The sequence below is a fragment of the Temnothorax nylanderi genome, unplaced genomic scaffold (genome assembly GCF_030848795.1).
Source record: "Temnothorax nylanderi isolate EJ_2023f unplaced genomic scaffold, tnyl_v1.0 TNYL_tig0033_pilon, whole genome shotgun sequence".
In the NCBI taxonomy this organism is placed as follows: domain Eukaryota; kingdom Metazoa; phylum Arthropoda; class Insecta; order Hymenoptera; family Formicidae; genus Temnothorax; species Temnothorax nylanderi.
The window spans coordinates 549,643-577,282 of record NW_027249095.1 but is presented as its reverse complement, the minus strand read 5'-3'; the positions used below and the strand labels follow the sequence as shown (position 1 = coordinate 577,282).

Genomic DNA, 27,640 nt, shown 5'->3' with positions numbered 1-27,640 from the left:
GCGCGAGTTTCGTGCTTTAGGGAACGGAATGGGGGAAGTGTCTGTTGTAAATCTCGGTTGTAAACAAGACGCTGCAAGACTGCACACGCATGCACGGGAGTATGAAGATTAGTTAACGTGTAGTTTGAGTTCGATTTATGAGACAAAGTTTCCCACGAAAACGAATCGTTTCTTCGCGATTTGATCGATTTCCATGTATCTAGCTTAACTTGGCGAAGTCACGGGTCGACGAGGAGAAGGGCAAGATTTTGCAAAGTTTCGCGGGTTGAAACTTCCAGGCGATATCGTGGCAAGGGGTAAATATTTTCAGAGTATAATAAAACGAACATCTTACCGGACAATCAGTGCCAGATTTTTTAAAATTTAGGATAAAGTTACTGCAGATATCAGGATCAGAGTATCCGTCGAACTTTTCGTTTAAATAGGTTTTTTTCTATGACAATTGTATTTTGTGTCTCGTACGAAAGGTAGAAATCTCTTGTTAATTAATAATTGATTATGATTTCAGGTTGAAACTCATCGCTGATTAAAATAGATTAGCGATTGTTTCATGAAGATGCGAGCATAACCTCAAGGATTCCGTCTCTTTTGTACTTCCAAATAAGATTCGTCGTAAACGGTGTCAGTCGTGCGTATATTTCCTAAGGGTTAAAAATGGATCAGATGCTTCCGAGTCCTGGCTTCAGCATACCAAGCATTGGTACACCTCTGCATCAACCAGAGGAGGATCAACAGATCCTGCCGAATGCTCTGCAGCAGCAGCAACAGTCACAGCAGTTCCAGCTGCAGCAACTGCATTCGATGAGTCCCAATATGCAAAGCGGTATGCTGATGATAACAACGCCGCAAAAGAATATGCACACGTATGCTCCAACTCCAGCGTTTGCAACGCCACAGAGCCTTATGCAGCCACAAACGCCGGTAATTCAAAGTTGAATTTACTTACGATAGAATTTGAGACTCAAAATATTATTAGTATAAATTCTGAATGTCGTTTACACAATTAAAAAAGGCGAGCATTAAAGAGAGCTTGGGAACATGTAACTGAAAAAGATACAATTAAGAGATATAGTGTTCTAAATATATTATATCGTATTTATTTCATTGTTTTAATAACTACTTTTTTCTTGTATTCTTCAGCAAAATATGATGTCTCCGATAGTACCACAAAATAATCAAATAGCACCGCCATCGATAGGTCCTGCGACCCCAGGGCCAATGACACCAATGACCCCAGCTTCCGCCGACCCTGGAATATTGCCACAGTTGCAGTAAGTTTGTAAAGAAATTCGATATAATATCACGTCCGTCTCCCATTCATATTTTTTGCTTTATTTCAGGAATATCGTGTCTACCGTTAATTTAAATTGCAAGCTTGACCTGAAGAAAATAGCGCTTCATGCCAGAAACGCTGAGTATAATCCAAAAAGGTTTGCGGCTGTTATCATGCGAATAAGAGAACCAAGAACCACCGCGCTGATATTCAGTAGCGGCAAAATGGTTTGTACCGGCGCCAAGAGTGAAGGAGATTCACGTCTTGCAGCCAGAAAGTACGCAAGGATTATCCAGAAGTTGGGTTTTCCAGTAAGTATCGTCAATCCGCCTCTCGCATTAAAATACAAAATAATTTATTTTTCTCAATGCAGTTTTCTTTTAAATATAGTACTGTTTATCGATAAGATATTTAATAATGATATAAATCTGTTCTTTATTTATTGATATTACGATTTAATTTAATTTAGGCGAAGTTCCTAGATTTTAAAATCCAAAATATGGTCGGCAGCTGTGATGTTAAGTTTCCAATTAGATTAGAGGGTTTAGTGCTTTCTCACGGACAATTTTCATCGTACGAACCAGAACTATTTCCAGGTCTAATATATAGGATGGTCAAACCTCGAATTGTACTGCTCATATTCGTCTCAGGGAAAGTAGTATTGACAGGTGAGTGTGCTCTGTTATAAATTTTATAGTAGTACGTGTGCAAAACATTTCCGGAATATAGTAGAGTCTTGATTTTTTACAATTTGCAAACGTAAAAATCCAGATCTGCATAAAAGATTGAACATTTGATTACACGTTTGTGCTCAAATACTTATTACATATTTATATATGTCGTCAGGTGCCAAGGTACGCAAGGAAATTTATGAAGCCTTTGACAACATCTATCCAATACTGAAGAGCTTTAAAAAGCAGTGATTCTACATAGTCTTTTTTTATAATTTAATAATTTGTTTCCAACCAAATTTATTTCTAATAGAGTATATTTTGTAATATAAAATCACATGGATGAGCAAACCATTACGTTTAATACTGTCGTTGAGTTGCATGGTGTTGTTGTTGATTGTCTCTTTGATTATTCAATGTACAAAATGTCTCACAATGATTGGATATTCCTACCACAGATCTGTTCCAGTCTACATGAAATCGATTTTCAATGAAACTTGATGCATATTATTTTTTTTTTGTAATGAGCGTAAATAGATATTTTTGTTAACCAAACTTCGAGAGAAAAGATAGATGAAAAAATATTCCGTCCTTCATTTACGTTTTCTTGACTTTACTTCAAAATATATTTTTTACATGAACCTTAGTTACAAATATGAATAAATGTTAGAGATTAAGAATATATAGGTTACTATACATATTGAAATAAATTTTTCAATATTAAAGAGAGATTGTCTTCAAATTGACTAAAGAAACTGTGTTTAAAAGAATATCCAGTGATTTCAGGACATAATGCATAAACCAATTGTCTCGTAGATTAAATATGATTTATAAAATGTCTGTTTTCGTCTCTTTATAGAAAATTATTAAATTTTTCGATGTGTAAAAAGCAAACAGTGCGAAGGTACAACTTGTGCAATCTTGCAATGGTTTTGTTTCCATTTGCTAAACCAGTCAATTGATTAGTTGATGACAACAGGAATTCTAAAAGTACATATATAAATTAAATGTAACCAGAAGTTTCTGAACCTTCCCTTTTTGCCTTCCTTAAAGATAATGCATATAATAATGCATATAATTCTGTATTTATAAAATAGTGTCTTCTAGTGATGCAGTGCCTCGATTAAGATTACGTGAGTAATCAATGTGTATGCTTTATCACAATTTTAACTCTTAACAGATACTATGAATTTTCTTAAACAACATCACTAAAAATATCACCATAATTATGTAATAGAAAAAAATCTGAAAAATGGAATGTATATTAACCCTTAAATGCCACCCGGGGTCCAGCGGACCCCAGACCTTTAGAATGATATATTTTCAAATGTTCCCGCCAAATATGGAGCTCATATTTATTTATTTTTTATTTTTTTGATTTTGGAGCCAACATTTTAACTGTTGGCGATCTTAATTTTTTATACTATGTTGAAATTGAAATTTTAACAATATAAGCATTTTATTCTCTTTTCTAAGCCTTGAACAACATTGAAAATAATTTTCATAACTAAATATCAAAAAATCAATAAGTAAGGAGACATTTTTCATGCTGGGGTCTTTTAGACCCCATGTGTCATTTACGAGATTCTTGAGAGGTGTGGCATTTAAGGGTTAAAAGACTTATTGATTATATATTTCGTAATGTGATTATGATATATGATTCATAACTTATAATCAACAAATCTTTTAATTTGAATTTCTTTATAGCACAGGATCGTGCGTATTATTATAAATAGATACTTTAAAGAAAATGTACAGTACCTGTGAGAGTTAATTATTATCATACATGTACACTTGGAAAATTTATTGTACACCATCGAATAATTTTCTACTGTTTAAATGTCTGGTTAAATGTTTATTAAAATTAATATACAAGTATTTCCTTTTTTTTAAATAACGCATTATACTCAATATATACCTCTCTAATGTTTTCTCACCAAAATCCATTTATTTTTCCATAAAATTTCGTTCTATCGGATAGTTATTAAAATATAAATAATTTACTTGTGTAGTAGAATTATACAAGGGCTCATCGAATTAAAACTTTCAATTTTTGACAAAGATATTTGGAAAAAAGTAACATTTTTTGCTACTTTTAAATACTTACAGAACATATTTGACTTACTAGAGGCTTAATATTTTTGTAGATCTATTTTGAATGAGATTCCAATGTATATATAAGAAAAAAAACTCACAATTAGTTTTTCAAATACATAAGCTAGAATTTGTATGATCTTTGGTATTATATTTAAAGATAATTTGTTGCACATAGCATATGTTTCATTGTAATAAAATTATATACAATAAAAATACTAATTCTTTGTTCTTTGATAGACACAATAAAATGTTCGATAGAAAATGTAAAAATATGTCTAATAAATAAGTAAATTATTATCTATTTTATATATACAATACACTTAATTATTGTAGAATAATAAGTACCAGTCCCACAAAAATAATTACACACACATGATTGTAATAAATGATCCAAATCACGAAAAAGTGACAGTTTATAATTTTGATTTTAATCTATCTCGCAATAATCGACGTAATATTTTACCAGATGGAGTTTTTGGAATGCTATCTATAAATCTTACACCGCCTCTAAGTCGCTTAGGATTCGATACACGGTCTGAAACAAAAATATAAGTACATATAGAGTAATATATGTATACATATAAATATATATTCATATGAATATATAAAAAATACAGACACAAAATAGATATTATAATACTGCATACAAAAGGTATGAAGACATTCGATGTGAAGAAATTACAAAGTAGAGGGCTTTCAATTTAGCATCGCAAAAGGAAAGCTTAAAAAACTAAAGTTTAATGTTTATTTTTTCTGATTTAATGCTATGACATTTTTATTTTTTATTTAGTCTCAAGAATTTTAAAAAACAAAAAATTTTAACTTCTAATAATGTTATTACATTAGTTCTATTATAGACGATACACAATGATACTGAACATTCTTACCATTAACATACTGGATTATATCTTTTTCGCAAATGTTGGAATTAGCCTCCTTTACAACGAAGGCCATTGGTAACTCCCCAGTTTTGTCATTTGGTATGCCAATTACTGCCGCATCTTGTACACCAGGATAAGTTAACAAAATCGCTTCGAGTTCAGCTGGCGGAACCTGATAGCCTTTATATTTGATGAGTTCCTTTATACGGTCAACGATGTAAAAGTAACCATCTTCGTCATAGTATCCTACATCCCCCGTATGCAACCAACCATCCTTATCAATTGTCGCTCTAGTGGATTTTTCATCGTTATAATAGCCTTTCATTATCAAATCTCCTTTGAAGCATAATTCTCCTGTGCAATTTGGCCCTAAAGCTTTATCCGTCTCGTATTCCCCAACTGGTATTACCTTCGCTGAAAGAATATCAGAGCTACATATTGCTAAAATTTGCACATTCTATTAGCTATATCGATAGAAAAATGCAAAAATGTATAATAGTAGATATTAATTAATTGCGCTTTAAGTAAGATGGACACTACGTTTTCGTAATCAAGAGATTGCTACCTGATGTGCCTGGAACTACCACGCCAACGCTGCCTAGTTTTACATTGTCATCTGGGGATCGCAGCACGGCTAAAGTAGTTTCTGTCAATCCGTAGCCTTGTTTAACTTCAGTAATATTTAATCGCTTAGCGACAGCCTTCTGAATTTCCTTCGACAACGGAGCTGCTCCACTCCTAATTAAATAATTACTTTAGTAATTGGAAAATAAACCTGATATCTGATAGATATAAATTTTTTTATGTATCTACAAGTTTTAGCAACACAGCCCATTGCATGGAATATTAAAAGAAAACTGCTATGGGAAGACAAATTGTTTCATGTTATTAAATTTTGTGTCTATGTAAATTCGTTGAATTTATAAAAATGTCATGATTTTAATCAAAGTGATGATTTTGCAAGATTCAAGCAGAAAAATATTTAAAATTTTTACTTTGATCTTTTATGCAATTCATACAACTACTTGTAATAACGTAGAAATAGATTATATTAATTTCACAAGTATTAAGTACCATTAATGTTCCTTTTCTTTTATCAATCTTTAGAATCTCTTCTCTCGTATCTCACTTTTTTGAATTTATGATTAAAAAAATCTACGCTCAACTTGCATCGACTTCTTCGTCCACTCTCTTCACCTTTGAGTTTGTAAACTGCAGTTTTCTTCCAACATTTCTACCAGATATTTCGTATATCTGACTTGTAATAGCTTACCATACTGCTTTAACAGAAGATAAATCATATTTATCCACAAGTGGATGTTTAGCCAAGAATGTCATAAGCGACGGTACCACGGGCAAGTATTGAATCTTATATTTTTCCACATATTGTAGGAACATCTCTTCCTCAAAGTGTGACAACGCAACAATGCAGTTCCCACGTAACAGATTGATTATCATCAAGACGAAGGAATACGCATGAAAGAATGGGAGCAGGGACAAAGATATAGCGCTTTCGGGAATTGTATTGCTGCTCAAAAATATGCGTATGACTGCAGTAATATTTTTGTCCATTAACATGACGCCTTTCGCCAGTCCCGTAGTTCCACTCGAACATAAAATTGCTGTTACATGATTAGCTATATCGACAGGAGCCGCTTGGAGGGCATTTGCATTATCATCGGAAACGTTTGATATCACTCTGTACATGCTCGCCCATGATACATTACTGCTACCATGTTCAGTAAGCATCAGCACTCTCGGCGACCAATGCAACTCTTCGAATACCTTTCTCATGGTGTTAAGCGCTACCGGCGAAATAAAAATAAACTTGGGCTTTGAAATGGCCAGCGCATGTTTCAACTCTCTTTCAGAATACAATGGATTTAATGGGCAGACAATAGCGCCCAGGTAAAACCCAGCACACACTGGAATACAAAATTCCAGATTGTTTTCACTGCACACAGCCATAGTATCGTCTGCCCTCAGTCCTTCTCTTTGTAGATAAATTGCCAATTTTCGGCTAGTGTCTAAAATATGTTGGAATGTTTGCTCCTTGCCGGTGTGGGGGTTTATCTGTTGAAAAAAATTTATCATTGCTGTAGTAGAGAGTTATACACGTACAGTAAAAATTACGTAGCAAATCTGGGATTCTAATTATTCCCTACACCGTATATTAATCTAAATCTATCGCGTTATGCTGACTGTATATTAATTGTAAAGAACTACTGAGTCAATCAATCAAACTCACCTGAGCCACGCGAGTACCGTGCGTCGCCAGTTGCATCAATAACAATTGTCCCACCGAGAAATCAAGTTCGGCAATCACTTCACCCTCACCGTGCAAAATATTTGATCGTTGCGGCATGTTGGACACGAGGAGGTAACTGAGGAGGAAACCTATACTTTTTCTCACCGTAGGGTCCGTAGGACGTTAGAGTTCTCTTCCAACGGTACGTTAAAGAGAATGCGAATATCGTGCACTTCGAACGGGGTGTTTACGTAATGATAGGAGCAAAACGCGATAAGTATTGGTACATTCTGCCTCTTATCATTTTCTATCTCTTTCAATTGTGGGCTTTAATCGATAAACACGCGTCTCGCGCCCGGCGCCACTCCGAGACGAGATAATTGCAGGCGTTTTTTTAAAAGCCGGTAGTTTCATCGCGACCGCCGTTAGATGACAGCACGCATGCTATTTTCGATCGAAATACGAATAATTGTGTCTGGGTATTCGCCAGATGACACTAGTTGGATTCTAAAGGAGTGTTCGACCGAAATACGCCGAAAATAGGCTCCTACTGGCTGTATTTCTTTTTTCTTTAATAAAAAAAAATCGATTAAACATCGCTCGATTTAATCGCGGCTATTAATTTAATCGAATTGTTTCGAAAGACAGAATTGTTTGGAGGAAAATTTTTATATAATTATATATGTATATTTGTCGTTTTCAATTTTATATTTTTTTCGACGTGCCAAACGATAAAAAATAAATAAATATATTCACATTAATAAAATAGTATGATTGATGTTTGGTAAGTTGATCGACGATTAATTCAACCGGCAAAATTGCCTAAAGAAACTTTTGTATGGCCGTATCTATTATCGTCGTCTCCAATTTAATTTTTCTTTCTACGTGCTAAATAACAAAAAATAAATAATTCTATTCGCAATAACAAAACGGTATAGGTGTCGCGACAAATTGATCGGCGATTAATTCAACTGGCAGAATTGTCTAAACTGTCCAAAGGAAATTTTTTATATTGGTCTCTAATCTAATAGATTAGACGACGATAATAATAATTATTTAATTTTTCTTTCCATGTCATCAAACAACAAAAAAGCAAATAATTATATTCATAATAACAAAACAGTGTAAGTGTCGCTTAAATAAGAATAAGCTATTTATAAGTTAATCGGAGTTTGATCGAAACCTTATACCTACCCTAAGGCTAATAATTTTTTGTAGCTTATATAAATAAATAAAAAAATTAAATATAAATGGACGTAGGTCTCGAGATACAATCTATTCTCCATTTTAAATCTCTCCTTCCAAACTGGAATTTACCTCGTGCGTAATATGGATAGAGAAATCTTATGTATACATATAAGGAAAGAGTGCCATGTCGCTGCATTTTTCATATGACTAATTGACATATGACTAATTGATTTTTCTGCGCGTAGGTACGTACTGCGCAATTTTATGCAAACCCATTTGAATAAGTCTCGAAGGATGAAAGAATATTTTCGAAGGACGGCAGTAACTTTTATCCTTGGTGTTTTTTATGTGTGTTTATGTTCTTTAGATGTACGAGATCGCTTGAGTAGTACATTGTAAAAAAAAATCCTTCTAAAAAAAGACCCTTTATTAATAGAATATAAAAAGGTAAAGAAAAACGGAATAGGAATTAAAAATAGGTACAATTGCAAAACGTTGAAGACATTGAAGATCTGGAATAAAATGATGAAGATCTTTAGCTTGAAATAAAGTTAAAAAGTATTTCTTATTTGCAAAAATATTTCTTATTTTTATACATTTAAACAATAGTTTTTTTTATGTGGATTTGCAACATTCTCGGTGTCATTAATTTTTATCTTGATTAAATTACTGTTTAAAACGTTATTGCAATTAAAAGTAAAATCTACAAAATAAAGTATTTTAATACGTAAATGATTTCATCAAAATTATTTCTTTTTTTTTCTTTTTTATCTATTAAAATATATTATACATAGGTATATATATATTTATATACATAGAATATATATGTAAAACGTACATATATTTAAAAGTTTAATAAAATTTATAATATCTGTCAAATATTAATGATAAACTTATAAAATAATAAGTTTCAGTAATTTTTCTCAATCATAATACATTTCTATCTTATTTGTTGGTTATCTTGAAAAAGTTCTATATAAGAAATAATTAAAGAGGTAATTAAAGATTCCTCCTACATTTTATAAGTGCCTACATAAAATTCAGAAGTGATTAAAACGATACACTTGAGTATTTAAAAAAATTTCAATAATGTCGGTATCTCGATAACACGAATGTTCTTTTATTGCGTTACTATATACAGTTCATTCTCTTCAAACTTTACAATATCATCTTCAACAAATATTTACATATTCTTAGGATTTCAAAGAGAAGTGAACACCCTTTTTAGATGTCTCATTTCATTCTATAAAAAAGTTTAATAAGAATAATCACACAACGATATCGATTTTATTTCATTGACCATTGTACAATGAAATTTGTTCTCCTTCTCTCTTTTCTCTGTAAAAGAAAAATAATGGAAGCACCCACGCAATTTTTCATTGTAAGCGATAGGTTGTTTCAATATTAAATTCCAAGAATTCTTTTTTAATTAATTAAACAATTTATGATTGTGCCGCGGTCAATAACACGATGGCTGACGTTAAAGAAATAATTAACGATTAAAATAATCGATTGGTTAGTTTTAACATTAAAGTTAAAATCATTTAACTTTATGCCCGACAAAGCATTTCGCGACAGATATTTACAGGGGAAAAGGGAATAAATACATTTCAAACTTAAGGAGCAAATTCAACAATCTAAATATATCATCCGTCAAAATAAGCTTCCGGTATTTTTTGCACTTGTCAAAAGTAACTCTTCTCTCGTTATACTTTTGAAAAACGCAAAGAATATTTGAGAATATTTTTATTGCGGCACACAATACTTAAATTATTTAAATATGCCCCAGTGTCCAAATATATATCCCTTTCCTTTTTACATAAAATAATTGCACATCTGCGATTTCTTTGAAAGTTAAACTACCGATGACGTTTTTATGACGAATATGATGCACCAGTGCGCATTAGTGTGTTCACTGAAGGCTGTCATATATACAAAGTGACACAAAAAGATATATGTATAGAAGTGTTCAGCACGAGTTTACATCACGTAATTTGGCAGGATATCTGCCAAACGTTTCCTTGGTCAAAATTTCTTGATCAAAACGTTTAATATATTTTTTTAATGCAATTATATAAGTTTGTGTACAACAGCCTTTGTAGTTCGCACCAGCATGCACTAACGCATCGGATTCGTTATCGGATGCACAAGAAAACGGAGGCGAATCTCGCCGATATATCACCCGCGTGAGAGAGATTCATCGGATTAACACCACTGAACGCAATGCCTGATTTCCACGCTTGCGCCGGCAGCCACAGGAGACCACGGCGACGGAACCACCGCGCGTTCCGTCCGGGGAAAAAAAAAAAAAAAAAAGAAAGAAACGTGCGAGAGATCTTAGTAGCGACGTGGAATTCGGGGCTTTCTCTCGCCGAGGGAGTCCGGATTTATGCGCTTGGAAGCGATGCGTGACAGCCGACGCAGATATCGAAAAGTACCGTCGGTCGCTGAGCCCCCGACGTGAATTTCGGCGCGTGTGCCCGCGAACATTTTTCCGCCGTCGGTTTTTCCCCGCCCTTTTGTCGCCGTGGGGGCGGCGCCGGATGGCCGCCCGGAGTCGGGCGATCGCACGGTATTGCGCGTGGCGGGGCCGTGGCGGCCGCCACAATGTCGGGCGCAGCCTCGCGCGAGCGTCGCGATAGGCAGACGCGTTCCGGCACGCTCGGGCATGGCACCAACGGCGTGTCGGCCGACGCGGTGGGCACGTCCCCGGGACGGTAGCGGCGTGGACCGACGCGGCCCAATGAACGACGAGACGGAAGGGTCGCGCCGCCCGCACGACGGCGCTCGTCCAATGACCGTACGGCGGCATCTCCAGCATCCCACTTCTCCTCGTCGCGGACCTCACCGCTCCTCTCCGCGGCGTATGGAAACCCTTCTCTCACACGCAAAAGGGGACATCTCATCACGACTCTTGGTAGCAGGCACTTCTCCGTAGTGGGCACTCCACTCATCGTGTCGTCGTACGGGTTCTCCGCGAGAGGCTGTGGGGCCTGTGCCCGGGCGGGCGAGCGAGCAAGCGAGCGAGCGCGAGCGGGCGAGCGCTGGTCGAGTGGGTCTAAGCGGCCGTGAGGACCTCTCCAGGAGTACCCGACAGAAGTCCTCTCCATTCATTCATCCATCCATCCAGCCAGCCAGCCAAGCCAGCCCAGCAAGCCAGCCAGCCAGGCAGGCAGGCAGGCAGGCAGCCACCCAGCCAGCCATCCATCCATCCATCCATCCATAGAGCGGCTCTTCTCCTACGGAGAGTGTATCCTCGACGAAGGTGGAGGCGAAGCGTAGAGTGGTACATCTACCATCGTCTCTCTATCGGCGGAATCCAAGGACTCGAAGACCCCCGTGTGATTTCAGTCGGCCGCCGGCCGGCTCTGGCCGGCCACTATCCTCGACCACGTGTGCAGGGTCGCCGTGTCACCGCGTGTATCCTTCTCGTCCGTTTCGGATTTACGTGGAGCGAGACGCAACGACGACGCGAACGGCTTACGTACGCTCACGCCCGACGGTGTCGAGAGATCCGACGATTCCGGGAGAGCCATCCGAGTCGGCCGCCGGCCGACCGCGGCCTCGATTTCTTTCCGGTTATGTGTGACAGTTCGCCGTGCGCCACGTGACCCTGCGTCCCTTCGTCCTTAATGTCAATCTTGCGGCGCGAGACCGTTTCCGGAGGAGATTATTCAGAAAGCAACGACGCGGTGGACGACGAATATATGAGAGAGAAAATGGATAAAGTGTCCATCATCGACGTCAAGTAAAATACAGTGAGGACGAAGCAGCTCGGGTTCGATAGTCGCCGAGAAGAAAGTCGACCAGTGTCCGCGGCATCTCGCGGGTGTGGAAATTTGTTCTCGCGATTGCAAGAGCTATGCGTGCGTTTAAACGTGATCGAGATCACGGAAAGAGAAAAGGGGACGAACACCGGCTCGCGGTGAATGACTGCGGGCTCTACATTGATTTCGGGGTCAAACGGCCCCGGTGTTGGTGAAAACGGAATTATTATTTTTTTTTATTGTGCGTCCGTGATCCATCGTAGTAATAAGTGAGCGCGTCGACGTACGGGAGTGACTTGTGGCATTGTGAGATTAACTAACCCGTGTGTACTGATTTTCGGTCTCGAGTGAGCGATCGAGTTCAAGTGACGGTTCAAGTACTTTCGAAACTCCACGGCGAAGATTCGGGACATTCGGATTTCGTGACCCCTTAGGGGTACGACGGTGTCGTGTCGAGGAACACGTTGGCGGCGCGATCTCGGCGATCGGCACGAGCTAGACGAGAAAGGGCAAGAGAGAGAGAGAAAGGGAGCAGGTAACGTCATAATGCGCCGTTGTTACGGCTAGCGCCGGCCTCATCATTCCGCGAAGCGCGAGCTTCAAGTACTTCGACGGCGTCGGGCTCGCCGAGATGAGCGGTGGCAGCGGCGGCGGCGGAAACGGCGGCGGCAATCAAGGCGGTAATGGCAACGCCACGACTTATCATCAGCAACAGCAACAGCAACAGCAGCAGCAGCAACAACAACAACAACAGCAGCAGCAGCAGCATCAGCAATCGCTGGAGCAGGCCGGCCTGCTGTCTGACCTCAATGGCATCGACCTGGCGATGAGCCTGTCGCCCAAGCAGCACTCGTCTCACGTGCAGGCTGCTGGCGGTGCCCACACTACGCCCTTCAGCGTCACCGATATTCTGTCGCCGATCGAGGAGTCCTACCGGAAGCTCGAGCTCGCCGCCGCTGCCGCCGCCGTCGGTGTTGGTGTCGGCGTCGTTACGCATTCCCAGGGTTCGCCTTACGGGAACGCATGCGGTGCACGGGTGGGTGGTAACACCGGTAGCTCGAGCGCGAGCAGCGGCAGTCCGCCGCTCCACGGCGGTTCGACGCCCGGCGGCAGCACCCCCGGACCGGTTTCCGTTGCCAACGGGGCCGCCCCCGGTGGCGGCGGCGGTAGTGCCGGCGGAGGCATGAGTGCCATGGGTAATCCTTACGCGACTATGCAGCTCACGTCGCAATATCAATATTGCGCCGCGGAATTGTCGCCGTACCATCACGCCGGGCCCGGCGTGGGCGCCACGGCCACAGCCACGGACCCCATGAGGTCCCACGCGGTTTCGTCGCACCATCATCCGTGGTACGCACCGGCGCCACCAGCCACCAATGATCCGCGATTTGCCAGTGAGTAGCTTGTCTTTTATTCAAAGAAAATCAAATGAGAAAGACCCGAATGCGCGATTCTGCCGAAAACAAACGAAACCTGAAAGAAACTTTAGCTAAATTGTGGTATCTCTCAATGCGGTAAATTATATTATACATATATATATGTATATATATATATATATATATATATATATATATATATATATATTAGCAATTTCGTGAAAGAGATTGCAAGAGAAGATGTGAAAAATATGTCATATTGTATTCGCGTATTGAATAAAAAAGAGTTAATACGAATTGTCGATAATAATTAATGAGCAAATTTTCGTGTTTCGTTAATTTGATTAATTTTCTATAGAACTGCTATTATATCCTACAAAATATTTTCTAAAGGATTATTTCCTTCCCATTTTGCTTTGTCACGGTTTTATTCGCAAAGTCCTTGTTAAGTACCACCGTGCGGCCTTTACAGACGTGGAAAAGTGCAATTACGTCAGTCGTGGTAGATAAGCATAAAAATCATTTTCATCGAAATTTGAGAGGAACGACTTCACGCTCGCGCTAATGGAGGGAATATTTTGTCAGGTATATCCACATACATTTACATGCTCGTCGGACGAGCAAAAAGCCTCCGCGGACTTCGTCTACATATTGATTAATTCAGCGACTGTGGTTCGATGAATTACGTCTCGGACAGTTAGTCTGTCCGCTAAACGTTACCGAGTTATCGAATGCAAACAGTCATTCTGTCAGCCTGTTAAATGAGTTTCGAGGGGTCTGTATTTATCAGAGAGGCTCGGCGTAGTCTCATAGAATATGACGCTCACACTTTCAAAGACGTGTTCTCGCCGACGATGATCGTTAGCATGAAAATGCCGACATCGGACGCACGATCTACACCTGTTATTTAATCACCGATAGAAAAATCAGCGAGTGAAATCTGTAGGGACGTCGAGGAATCACGCGCGCGAGAGAGTTTAACGTTATCAGATATTCATCAAAATCCTTGTGTTTCGCGTTTTGTGTATAAATGCCGGAAGCGCGGCACCGAAGCGACTGCCGGTCGAGAGAAAGGGAAAGAGAGAACGCTGTATGTTGTACGTGTATGTTGTACTCGGATAAAAATCCTATCTCACAACGAGCTATTCCTTCCGCCTTCCAAGAGTCACGTCCGTCAGGCTTTTATCGGGCTTGTAACGACAAGACCATGGATATCTCAGCTCCATTTAGGGATCGACGAGGAGAGTGTCGGTCTCGCGTTACAAAGTTGACGAAAATGCGCCATCGTTAATTGGTAAGAAGAGAACCCGTGGGCATTTCTCAGTTTACAACCGTTTCCAAGTGTTCTACGGAAGAGAAGAATTTTATTTTTATCTCCAAAAGCGTGTGTACGGACTTTCTACAAATAAGCTAACAAATTGTCAGGATAGGAGCTGGATTGGAAAGGATTGCAATGATACAGCTTCGTACAAAATGGGGATACAAATCGGTTTCCTCGAGTTGATCTTCCTCAAGTCTCGTTTGACTTTCTAGATAGGTACTACAACAAAGAAGAGGGATTCTAAATCTATTTTTGTATTTTGAAACAAGACTTTTAAGTTTAATCGTCCGTGAAGTAAACAAATGCGGGTAGAGTGGTCTGCGATTTGCAGTCAGCGATATTCTTCGAGTGGAACAGTTTAAAAGGATTGGCGTAAAAGCGTCTTCGGGAAGTGTAGGAGCTTTGACACTTCGGTGGAAGATCCATTTGGATGTCCAGGGCGCCGCATAAGTTTCGCGTTTCAGTGTCCACAAAAGGAACGTCGCGCATACCACCGTCGACCAACAATGCGCGCATCTTTCATGCGACTTGTGTCAACAAGGCGCTCGTCTCCTCCTCTGTGTGGATTTTCGTCCATCGCACGCGCCACTTTAGCGAGCCGATCTCGCTCGTCGCTCGTATCGATCCAGAATTCGAGAAAGCGCGACTAGTGGACGGCGCTGAGGATTTTAGTTAAACAAATAAGAGGGACTGGTCCTCGAGTTAAAGGCCTCGAGACGAGGCGCGGATGCCCCGTCCGCGCCATACGAATTCGATTTCGCGGGACTTATCTCGTCGCCCCTTGCAAAATAAACAGAGCGCAGGGAAAGCCCTGCAAAACTAGTCGTTCCTCGATGCGTTTCGCGTCTTCTGGAACTGGCGATTATGCGGCAACATTATGTAGATTACGCGTTGCGCGAAACGGCTGGGTAAATCGCGAAAGAACTTTTGCCAAAAATCAGTAATGTATAATGTTGAATTGGATATATCCTTTCGTAGCATTTCTTTATAATTTTATGAAGAGACAGCTGTAAATTTACATACACATCATACTGTTTGCTGGTGCTATCAAAAATAAATTTTCAGATCAAGGAGAATCTGTTCATTATAATCTCTTGCTCTTCGATAGCATTTTAATATCACTGCGCTATTCGCAGTCTGACGTCTTTTGATGATATATTGCACCATCGATTGTGCTATCGTTCGTGATTTGCATTTTAATAATGGTCTATTAAAAGCGTCTGCCCTCATCGCTACGTGAGCGTTATTTGAACGAATTTCTTTTTACGAGTAACTTTTTACGATATTTGCATATATCGTGTATGCAGCACCGTGTTGTGGACTAACGACAACGCGAGACTCCATTCTTTTATTATTAATCTTGTGTAATATAATCAAACCGCGGCGTGATTAAAATGGATCATTTGATAGAAATAATATATTGTTGAGGAAAATGCATAATTATGCATATATTGATCTAAAATTATAAACCAGAAGTTGTATGTTATTTTGTGCCAAAATTATTTTAAAAATTCCTCGCACTTGAAAAATTTAAGTTTTTATTGCACTCTAAACTCGGCAAGATTTATTATTTCTTTTGTATTGTTCTATTGTATCCTTTCTCTTTTTATACATATTTTTTTTATATCTAACTCATTCGCTTTAGTTAACTCCCTATTATTATGACGATGATAAACTATCAATTTTGTTCTGAATACTTATTATTTTCGTTCTAATCTTTCCTTATTAAATATTTAAGATTAATTACGAATTTTAATCTCTATTGATTCTAATCAAGTTATTTTCTAACCACATATTTAATAGAAAAACATTGCGTTATTCAACAATCAATTTCATTTATAATTTACCTCTGCATTACGTGGAACGAGATGGTGAATAGAATTCTGTAGCAAATTTAATAGTTACACAGATCCTGTAACATATGATTTAACGTTCTAAATGAGATCTAATTCAAGTAAGATTAAAGTGACGCGCGAAATTACGTAATGAGCAAAATTATAGAATCGACGCGTGACATTAAATGTTACGCCTAAATCTACATGCCGTCAGACAGAGATATTTTTATCCCGCTGGATTGGACGACTTTCACACTGTGGGCGGTACGCGAAGGCGTCTGTGATTCGGAGCGAGAAATCTTTGGGCTTTTGTCACCTAATTGGAAGGTGAAGAGCCGAGGCGGAGGAGGGTTTCCCTCCCCCTCCTCTCTCCCCGTCGGTCGCTATGCCGCATAATTACGTTTCGAAATACGGGGATGTGTTCGACGTGAGGCAGAGTGCAACGCCGGTGGTCAGGTAGACGTTGAAGAAAACGTCAATTTACTTAACGAGTTCCTGCACGCGCGTTGTTCGCCCATCATCGGGATCTGCCTTCGTGTATTGGCAGAAGTTACATCGAAACATCCCGTCCCGTCAGTCCTACCCGTACGCATTGTTCTCGATGACTGCTGACGAGCGACTTAAAAAAGGGATAGCGTCGTATACGAGAAACATAATAATTTACATCACTGATGTGATTTACGAGAAATTCCTCGCGGCACCAATTAATATTAACGCGAGATAATCGCGTATCAACACCTGAGAGAGGCTTTTTTCGGAGTTGCGCAATGTAAATTAATTACGGAAAGAGCTCTCCTATGAATTTATATAGAAAGAGTTGTTAAGTTGATTTCAAGAGATCGTGAGTTTTGAGAAAATTTGTGGATGGAACATGTCGCAATAGGCAAGCGCGAGTTAGGTTTGATTAATTCGAACACAGGTGATCTCGTGATCACAGTGCAACAATCCAGATGGGAGGTGAGACGGAGCCGCGAATTCGTCCGGTGTTCGAATCGGCTATCGAAATATAGGCTATCGAGTATACAAGCGCTCCGGATATCCGCGTAATGAGAGGAGCCCCCGACGAAAATATGCGCCGCCTTCTTCCGCCGGCGGCGAAAATAACGACGATCGACTCTCTCTCGCTCGGTGCTCGGTGCTCGGTGCGCGCTCCGGATTTGAGCTGCGGGCTCCACCGATTTCTCCCGTACGCGGGCGCGCCGGGGTAAACAAATTTGACGGTGTTTGTTCCTGCGCTCAAGTGGTATTTCTTTCTCGCCCTCGACTTCACTGACGGCTCGAGAATACGGTTCTCAGAGGCATAATAATTTCGGGACTTCATCTCGGGACCTCCCGTGCTCTCGCGGTGACGTAGCACTTCGCAGCGCCTAAATCGTTCCCTTTGTCCGCGCCCAAGCGCGTTCATTTTTGACAGCCTCCAACTGACAAGGGATAGACGACCGCTCGCTCGCTCGCTCGCTCGCTCGTCTGGGTAGCCCTCGGTAGCTCAAATTTAGAGGGAATCGTTCAACCATACACGCCTTAGACGTATACTTATGAAAATATGAATATGTCATAATTATTATAATCTCTGTCACTACATCGAAGCCGTTGGTAACAATTTTTTTTACTTAATTCTCAATTATTTAAATCTCGTCGCTACACAGTAAAAAATTTTGTGTCAATGGAAGTCCACTCTCAATTTTGTGTTAAAATAACTCATTCATCGTGTTATTTTTGACATTTAGAAATGTTATAAATGTCGATATAACATTTCTAAATGTCAAAAATAACACGATGAATGAGTTATTTTAACACAAAATTGAGAGTGGACTTCCATTGACACAAAATTTTTTACTGTGTATGTCTAACACGAAAGGGTACCACAAATACTTCGTATACATTATATATATAGACCGTGAATATATTAAATCTAAAACTATTCGCAACGGATAATGTAAAAAAAAAAGTCGAAACGATATCAGAATCAGAATGTGGAAACAAGGAAAACTTGTTTCCACATTGAAACCGATATATCTCTCGTCGCTAAGCTATATAGGCCGTAAGTTTTCATAAAGAAGTTGCATGCGGAAAGAGAACGCTCGCAAAGTATCATTCCCGGTTTCTTCAATATGTTTTGCAGTCTCGCGGCTGATGGGCGCCGCGGCGGCCGGCGGGACCAACATGGCCGGTTGCTCGGTGGGCCAGTCGATGGGCGAAATGACCAAGTCGTCGGGAATGGGGGTGGGCGTCGGCGTCGGAGTCGGCGTCGGCATGGGCGTCGGCGCGATGCAATTCCCCCTCGCGCAGAGACGGAAGAGACGCGTGCTCTTCACCCAGGCCCAGGTCTACGAGCTCGAAAGGCGATTCAAGCAGCAAAAGTACCTCAGCGCGCCCGAACGGGAGCATCTGGCGTCCTTAATTCATCTAACGCCCACGCAGGTATGTTGATTACTTGTTACTCGTATTCCGGGCGTCCCGCGGAATCGCTGGATGTCCCTTTTAACCGCGGATCAACCCACGTTATGCAAAAGGTATAAACGGACTGCCAAGCAATCGGTTCGTTTATCCGATATTCGGCCCGCCGAATTAATCGCCAGGGCAAACTCGTCCGGTAAGATGCTTCGCGCAAGTGTTTTTATTATGAATCTTGACGAAGATATCCACGGTATAGTTTGTCGCTTTAACGAGCGGATAAGATATAGCTAGTTCCGGCATACGCCGCGATTTTAACGAGCGTATTCATTTTCATTGGACGCAGACAGGTCTGGCCGGCTCGAGATGCGGCACAGCGGTCTGGCAACAATAAATAATTGTTACGTGGCTCATTGGCCGCATCCTGCGTTCACGCACGTAGCGCAGGGTCTCCCCCTCGTTCGGTCTATCGTTCCGTCTACCGTTCGTCTCTCCGTCTGGTTCAATTCACTTATCAGCCCTTTGAAAACAAGCGCGTCGAATTGTACCGTTTGTCATCGCGCGACGTTTGTAACGCGACGCTCCACGGGGACGTTAAGTTATCGATGTATAACTTAACTTACGCTAAGCGCCATAAATATCTTAAATATCTTTTGCGGTCCTACGTCGAATTGGACTTGACAAGATATACATTGCAATAGTTTATCGCATAATTCTTCAAGCGCATATGAACCCATACGCGATTATAATTAACAAATTATATTTTTGGGACCTCCATAAATTCCTCTATAAATAAATTATTTAATAAAAATTACTTTATTCGTGTTAGATCAACATAGAAATAAAATAAAATAATTAAAGGAAATTGAGAACAAAATATTTGATCTTCGCTCATTCGCGAGAAATAGTTTGGACTGCAAAAGAGCAAACGTTTACATGCTTTTTCCATAAGCATCCTCGAAAAGAACGCGTCATGTTCGGACATTCGTAACTGTTTACGGCAAAGGAATAGGCGAAATAAAAATGCCTATAGTTAGCGGTAGTCAGGTCTAAAACAGAAGCTTTGCATATGACGAGCGAGAGATTTCTCAAAGTGGAAACGTAGCGCTTCCTTAAACCGGAAGAGTCGAGCGCCTGTGCGAAGCCCTTCGAGCGATGGTGACGAGTCGATTCCGTGTCAAGCACGGAAGTCGGCAAAGAGGCCTGATTGCAATCAGCCGGGATTTTCATGCGCGCCCAGGGCGAACGGGCACAATCGGTGCATAAGTTTCGACGAGTTTCATAGTAGATTGTAGTGATTGCGGGATCAGGGGAGGGAAGGAAATTGCGAACGATTTACGTTTCTCCCTGCATATGTGCATATCTCTATCTTTCGTCGTGCGTCGCGTAACGTTTTGTAAAATACAAATTACGTGGTTTCGCATACATTTTAGAGATCACACGGATAACTTATAAATATTTTGTAAAATGTAAATGCAATGCTCCGCACATTTAGCAGCTATTCTCCGTGCCTTACTGTCCGCCAACGTTTCTCGACAATCGCGCCTCAAATCGCTCGTATTCATCGCGCGATGTTAGCGCACTCGCCAAATCGCGGAATCACGGACGAATCGGCTGCTCGTCATCTCGAAAGGAAATCTCTTATCGCGGATGCAACCAGCAAAAAAATGGCGACGGCATCGGAGCGCGTGACGACGAATTGCATTTATCTCGCTGGCGTCTCTCTCTCTCTCTCTCTCTCGTCCCGTTCCCTCCGGAGCGCGTCCTCCTTCCCCCTTGTCCCCTTGGCACGGGGCACACGCAGATGGGTCCCTCCATTTTGCGCTCGCATTGTTACTCCAAGTACCCGGTCTCCCCCCTCCCCTCCTTCGCGCGGTGCGGTGTTACAATGCCTAGCCACTCCTGGGCATTGTTACCAGTATTGTTATTATTATCGCTACTGTTGCCGGTTGCGGCCGAGTGGCGAATGGAAAAGCAGAGGGCCAGTGGAGCCAGCTGCTACGTCGAGTGTCGCATTAGAGGCAAATTACACTCTCCCCCCTCCCCGCCCTCCCCCTTGATCCGCCTATCGTAGCTTTTATCCCACCTCTTCATTTTCCCTCCGCTTTTCCGAAAAGTTTCGATCTATTGGGCCGTCCGCGAAAACCTGTCGGTGATATCAAATCTTTGTTATCCGCGAAACAATCGTTGTTAAAATTGCGTTTTCGTTGCTACACGATACATCAATAACATGCATCGTGAACTATTTACAAAAATAGTGGAAGTAACTATAGAAGTATTACTAAAATATGTAGGTGCGATTGCCGGAAGTGTCTTCGACTACGAAGGCAATGTAGGTACGAACAGCGCAAGGAATGTTGAATCGTAGAATAATGTCGGATAAGAGAATGAGAGATCGGCGAGAGAGGAGGGACAGAGAGAGAGAGAAAGAGAGAGAAGGCAAGAAGATCGCGGTTGCGCGCGCGATTCAGCTACACGAATAATAATCATAATAATGGGTTTGCGTACCACCGAGTCATCGCCTCCTCGCCCCGGTCTCATCCCCCTGCACTGCGGTCGGCAACCCCATGGCGTGCGCGTCGGGAGAGGGATCGAATCCCGTAGAGCAGAGGGCGAGCTCAATGCCGTGCAAACACGTCGCTACCGCTGTTTTCGAGATCTATCGGCACAGACGAGAGACGAAACGATCGACAGCGCAACGGCACGACTGTGCTACCGCACCGGCGTGGTTCTTTGACACGATAACGGGGGAAACGGCGCCATTAACTCACGGATGTTCGCCCTTAACATTGGCATTAATCCCCTTAAATCCTGTTCGGAATATACTCGATATATCTTCATTTCTAATTTTCTAAAATACATCGAAATCCTATCGTGTATATCTCACCCACAGATTCTTTAGCTTTCGAGTCGACTTTTCTTTAAGGATTTATTTTGAGACTTAATTTAGATAAGTTCGCTAATATTAAAACACTATATATATATATCTATATCCCTTCCTTTCTCTTCTTTTTCTCTTTTATTGACGAAATATTCTCGTCAAAAAGATATAAAGATTTATACGAAGAATTCCACCATTATAAGAAATTTCTTCGACGCGCAGATTTCTATAACCGACGGAAAATGAAATTTTTAAGCACATCAATTACTTTATGAGTAATTGAAAATTCAAGAATTTGACACGTCTTGAACTATACACAGATTGGCGATTTCTTGGTTGTCAAATGCAATGCGGTTAATCGAACGTCCTGCAACGCGTGCTCGCGTCTCTCAAGTGCACTCCCAGCACCCTCGCATAACGCACACATGAATATGTCGCTGGCTTTTGCAGTCCGCGTTGCGCCGCGATATCTACAGACGGACAGAATGCCGTCATAATTACACTTCTTTCTGCACTTCTATGTCGTTTATGCAGAAGATATCAGCCTAGGGATGCATGCGAGTTGCCCCGACGCCGCATCTACAGATTAACGCAAAAGTTATTGAGCCCTGCTTTCGACAATTTATTACATTTTCATTCTTCTTCTTTTATCTTTTACACTTACATCTTTTTATATTTACATTTAAACTGTTTGTTTTTCCCAAAAGAAATGTAACATAGAACGCTAATTTCTGTTTCATTCAAATATTATTTTACTTGAAATTTTGAGTCCAAGTTTTTCTTTTCGCAAAATCGGCATTATGTTTAACGTTAAAATATTTATTGGTAGATATTAATATGTTTACGAAGCAAGATTGTCAATTTGTTAAGTCGAACGGAAACGATTTTTTGTGCTCCGTCCTGTAGCGCGAGCTACAGTTCTTTGTAATGCATTCGCGGCACTCGCGCGCCGAGGGTGCATATATTCGGACTGCAAATATCGACATCCCTTAACAGGGATGCTCTCCGGTTTATCGCATCAATCCCCTCATCTGCCGATTCTGAAAAGATGCTAAAATTAAAAGCCCAAGCTAAGGAAAAAGCACGATCTACATGCGTCGATAGAGATTTTAGCGTTTCTTCGCTTCGTTCTTTTCCGAGTAATTACAGTGACTTAAAATATTTTTTTACGTATGAAATCTTTGGACAATTTAAAGTTAAATATTTCTTGATGATCGAAAGATTTTTTAAGGATTAAGCTTTTTTCAGGGATCTCAAGGCTTAGATATCTTACAATTTTATGTTCCTATTTAGATCTATGCAAACTAGGATAAAATTGATCACTTTCCCATTTATTCGCGAATAAAAAATAGGATAGGATAAGATAAAGCAAAATAAAATCACGTATACCGTCGCGCCTTTCCGGCCGCACGCAATTACTCCACGCATCGCTTCGCGGTAACCAGAAAGTCATTTCTATTTGGGGGCTGGAAGACCCCTGGTTTTCCAGACATCACGCTAGGTAATCGGTAAGTCATCTCCGGCCGACGGTATTGAGTTAAAACAACAAAAGGGAGGCGGAATCGTGTTTGTCCTCGGGCTACCACTCAGCAGGGTCAACACGGGACAATTAACAGCCCTAATCATAATTTGACGTTAGTTGATCCCCGGTATTCGCGCCAGGTTCATCGTCGTGCGGCGCAGAGCTCTTTTGCACGCAGACATTCGCACGCGTTTAATCCTCCATCGAAGCGAACCCACGAGTCCCTGTTATCGACGGACATAACGCTCTCATTAAACAGATATTACTAGCTGAATGACGCGATGGTTATCCGAATCGATTTAATCCGAAGAAAATTCTATTCATTTGTGCGATATTTATTCACAATATATGCGAGCGAGCGCCTTTACATTCCAATAAAGTATCATTTTTATTCATGAATGAGAAACCTTATCCTAGCTTTTTTTTCTTTCGTTACTCATTCCACCGAGACTTCGTTCGAATTTGCGGCGTCGCGCGGTATCGATATCGCTGTTTTATCGCGAATGCACAAGGTCCGTCTAAAGAAAAATGTATATGTACGGCGGGTGCCGGGAGCGTACGGCTCGTTTGTGCCACGTCCGTAACGAACCCCAACCGAGAGAATCACCCGCGCCGGCCCGAGGCTGTATAGGCCACCAACCGGATAATCCGGGCGAAGGTTGGTGTCGAGTCAAATTGCCCGAGGAGGCTGTTGTACCTAGCGAGGGGCAGGAGGTGGCCGTCGTTTTGCGTCAACCCCCGATGTACTCGCGACGTAATGACGTTACGCTAACTTGATCAATCGTCCACTCTATCCGCCTCCTCTCCCTACCTCTCTCTCTCTCTCTCTCTCTCTCTCTCTCTCGACCTCGTCCTGGCCGCCTACCTACCTACGGGCTTGACTCTGTTCGAGCAGAGGCTAACAGATACTCGATGCCTCCCGAACGCGTGTCGACGTGTTTGTAGCACACGCGCGATATAATCGCGCCTCCCCTCAACTTCGCGTGCCACCCACCAGATTTATCGGCATTTAATGGGCCAACTAATGTCAAACGGCGACACGCGTTACCTGGATAGGAGAGATCGTTACAACGAGTGAGTGAGAGTGAAAGAGAGAGAGAGAGAGAGAGAGAGAGAGAGAGAGAGAGGATGGTGCTGAGTGGGGTCTGACTCGTAAAGTGGAACGAGCGAAAAGAAGCTCGAATTACGTTTGACCCTCTCGTACATTTGTCCTACGTGTAAGGAGATACCGAGTTCTACTTTATGTAACAGTTCGAAAACAACACTTTGAAATTTTGCATAGTTGGTGGAGACTCATACAAGCTGTATCGTCTAAAGTTCACGCATCACGTTGTTTTTGTTTTCGTAACAAAGTAACAATAACGATCAAACACAACGAGATATACTTCAAAAATTAAATTAAAAACCCTACAAAATTATTTTAAAATGTTTCACTGAAATATAAGTCAAGCTTGATGACCTCTCTGACTGTGAAATTTATTACGTTAATTTTCTTACTGGAAAGTCGTGTTAAAAAATCGTTATATATGATGTTTGTTATAATACACAATATTGGCAGCAAAAGAAAATCAACAAATAAAGCAATGTAATTCTACATGCGGCATCTTGGAAATTAAGATCCTAAGCGGATTATATAGGTTTGTTTTCACAAATTAGTTTGAAAAGGCAATGTTGACAGGGTCCGAAGAAAACCAAATCGTTCGGATGCCAAGCGTTTCATCCTGTCTGAACAAGAGTAAACTCTGCAAGTTAATCGGAAGTTAAAGTCTCTCGCGGCAAAGTAAATTTTTGCCGGACCCCTGTGGCCCTTTTCGCAAGGGGCATGCCTTTCAAAGATAAATATAGGCCGACGTTTCACCTGAGAGATGTTACCTGAGGATAGCAGTTACTGCTTCTTCGTGATTTAATCTCTCTCACGATTAAAAACCAAATTCCGCAGATGACATTTCCATTGACAATTATCAGAATTTCATACATTAAATCGTACCACAGCTTGTTCTATTTAGCTCTTCGTTAACAAATTTGCTGGAGTAAAAATAAGCGAATTTTTTATTTCATATAAAAAAAGTCTGCGAAGTCTCACGCTTTAAAATAAGATTGATTTCACGGGAACAGTGCGTCAAACTCTTTTCGATGCAGCAAGACGTGCTAGGACTCAATGGACAAAATTCACACATCAGAAGCGCTTGTCGTTCGAGGTCGACATTGTTAGCCTTGAATTTCATGCCTGCGCACCGTGTTCTTACGTACACACCAGTTATATATCCCTATCTTGTTTAACTTTCCCTGTTTACACATCGCATCGCGGCGGGAGCGATGGACAAACGAACTGACGGACGGCAGTTCTCTTGAAATAACAATTCGCCGCGCGTCCGCTCGCCGCCCGTCCCGTTTTCATCGTCGGATCTTTCACAGAGCGCAGCCTCTGGATTTACTCGGGCGAGTTTAGGTACAGCGGAGCACGGTATACGCGCGCGAATCGTACGACATACACGATAATCGGTGTCGAGATCACGGGACGTCCGCCGCACGTCGTGTCGATCTAAAGATTCACTAATTGTCGTTCCGATTTCAGCAAAGTTGCATCTTTCGCCACCGCGTCGGTTCGCTGTTTCGTTCGGAGTCATTTCCCGAGAAGCAAAGCCATTCTCTAAAGATGTTCCAAATCCCTCGTTTGGAAGTAGGACACATTAGGGGTGTTGAGTAAAAGAGATCGCGGAGGGATCTATTTGGAACGAAGAATTAAAGTCCCGCGTGGAGCGCGGATCTAGAAGATCCACACGTCACACACACACACACACACACACAGTTCCGTCATACATCCTACGTAAGCTCGCGCAGAAGTAAATGGCTGTTTGTAGATCTCTCGAAGTCAGCGCGCGCGGCGGCGTACGTAGCCGAAAACTCGACGAGCTTCGAGTGGATTATCGGTAGAAAAGGAATTAACGAACGGGAGCAGCGAAAGAGGTACTTCCCTCGTCTAGTGCCTCTTCGTGGCTTTTAGATAAGGTCTCTCACCCCTACGCAAAACCGGCCGCGCACCACAAAGCGTACGTAAAAACTCACGCAACGAACAGCGGGCGAGGGCTGCGAGTATTACTTTCTTTCGCGGTAATGCTCCTTAAGATGAATTTACACGGCTCACTTTAATGATGAGCCATCCTGAAAAATTGTCTCGAGCAGGCAAACATCGCGTGTAACAGTGCGATCTGCGTTTCATTTTCAAGGGTGGTCAAGGATTAATTCAAAGTTTGAATAAACACACTTAGTGTTCTGTTTAAAAAAGTAATATAGAATAATTAAAGTTCGTCAATAACTATTTGTAACATCAAGATCATTTCAGTATTTTCTAATTTAATAAACTGCTTTATTTTTATTCAATCGTAACGAAGCTACTGTGTTAAGTCGATTTTATATGATACAAATTCATTGAAAATTATGCAAGTTAAAATATAGGAAATATATTACTATATTTTCCCAATCGTTAAGTTCGATTTTCTCGAAAACAAAGCTTCTTATAAAAAAATTGTCAATTTGTGATTTTAATTTTCGTGTTTTTTTTTTCATATAAAACTATCCTCGCTGCGTCACCGATAACTAAATGCGTTCGTCGTAATCGTTTTATAAAGTTGGACAACGACGTACAAAGCAACACGACCTGGAAAATAAAAATTGAGTAATAGAGAAAAGTAGTCCGTGCACCACCCGCGGGACAACCACCGGTATTCTGGACACGCTCGAGGCGACACCCGAGAGGGGTGAAAGGAATTTTCGAGGGCGGCCGATCCCGCTAATATTCAAAGAATTAGACAGACGGTGGCGGGTCCTCGAGACGCGGTCGGCTGGACGGACCCCTTAAAGTGCTTTCGTTGCATTCCCGACACACGCAACGCAACTCCGATGTATAATGGGGGTTATATCGGCTTCGGGAACGAGGTTGAAGCGTACAACAGCCACTCGACGAGGTTACACGCGGTAACATATGCGCTCTACGGATCGGGACGATAAAAATCATCTGCTGCAAAACGACACGCAATAGTTGAGCTTACACTCCACTGATGACGGATCCTGACACACCTGACGAATTTCAGGATGCTAAAATGAGTCTCAGAAAGGCAGTCTAGTTTCTAGGAGACCCCCCGCAAGACAGGGGAATTCAAGCAATCAACACAATCCGAGAGATTCT

General features: G+C 41.2%; 3 protein-coding genes across 3 annotated transcripts in view; 2 read left to right on the top strand and 1 right to left on the bottom strand.

The window, feature by feature from the left end:
* Positions 1–59: 59 nt before the first annotated feature.
* Positions 60–3,822, top strand: Tbp (TATA binding protein). The gene is made up of 6 exons (XM_071703033.1): positions 60–296; positions 509–921; positions 1,141–1,271; positions 1,341–1,584; positions 1,743–1,941; positions 2,120–3,822. The coding sequence occupies exons 2-6, from the start codon at positions 655–657 to the stop codon at positions 2,194–2,196; spliced, it is 918 nt and encodes a 305-aa protein (XP_071559134.1). The 5' UTR covers positions 60–296; positions 509–654; the 3' UTR covers positions 2,197–3,822.
* Positions 3,787–7,541, bottom strand: LOC139770811 (luciferin 4-monooxygenase). The gene is made up of 5 exons (XM_071703032.1): positions 7,171–7,541; positions 6,196–6,995; positions 5,488–5,660; positions 4,929–5,336; positions 3,787–4,576 (listed from the first exon to the last, which is right to left on the bottom strand). Exons 1-5 carry the CDS (start codon positions 7,285–7,287, stop codon positions 4,455–4,457), a joined length of 1,620 nt encoding a protein of 539 aa, XP_071559133.1. The 5' UTR covers positions 7,288–7,541; the 3' UTR covers positions 3,787–4,454.
* Positions 7,542–11,263: 3,722 nt separating this feature from the next.
* LOC139770809 (homeobox protein Nkx-2.4) overlaps positions 11,264–27,640 on the top strand; it is a 32,884-nt gene continuing 16,507 nt past the window's right edge. Inside the window, exons 1-2 of the mRNA XM_071703029.1 lie at positions 11,264–13,519; positions 18,780–19,078. Coding sequence (XP_071559130.1) covers positions 12,757–13,519; positions 18,780–19,078 — 1,062 coding nt within the window. The 5' untranslated portion in view covers positions 11,264–12,756. The remainder of the gene's footprint in view (positions 13,520–18,779; positions 19,079–27,640) is intronic.

What these genes read in the sequence shown, in the direction of transcription:
- Tbp (XM_071703033.1), top strand. Translation starts at nt 655, where the DNA reads ATGGATCAGATGCTTCCGAGTCCTGGCTTCAGCATACCAAGCATTGGT. An exon ending in TTATGCAGCCACAAACGCCG is followed by an intron (nt 922 to 1,140) that starts GTAATTCAAAGT and finishes TGTATTCTTCAG; the next exon opens with CAAAATATGATGTCTCCGAT. An exon ending in TCCAGAAGTTGGGTTTTCCA is followed by an intron (nt 1,585 to 1,742) that starts GTAAGTATCGTC and finishes AATTTAATTTAG; the next exon opens with GCGAAGTTCCTAGATTTTAA.
- LOC139770811 (XM_071703032.1), bottom strand. Translation starts at nt 7,287, where the DNA reads ATGCCGCAACGATCAAATATTTTGCACGGTGAGGGTGAAGTGATTGCC. An exon ending in ACGGTACTCGCGTGGCTCAG is followed by an intron (nt 6,996 to 7,170) that starts GTGAGTTTGATT and finishes TTTTTTCAACAG; the next exon opens with ATAAACCCCCACACCGGCAA. An exon ending in TATAATCCAGTATGTTAATG is followed by an intron (nt 4,577 to 4,928) that starts GTAAGAATGTTC and finishes TTTTTGTTTCAG; the next exon opens with ACCGTGTATCGAATCCTAAG.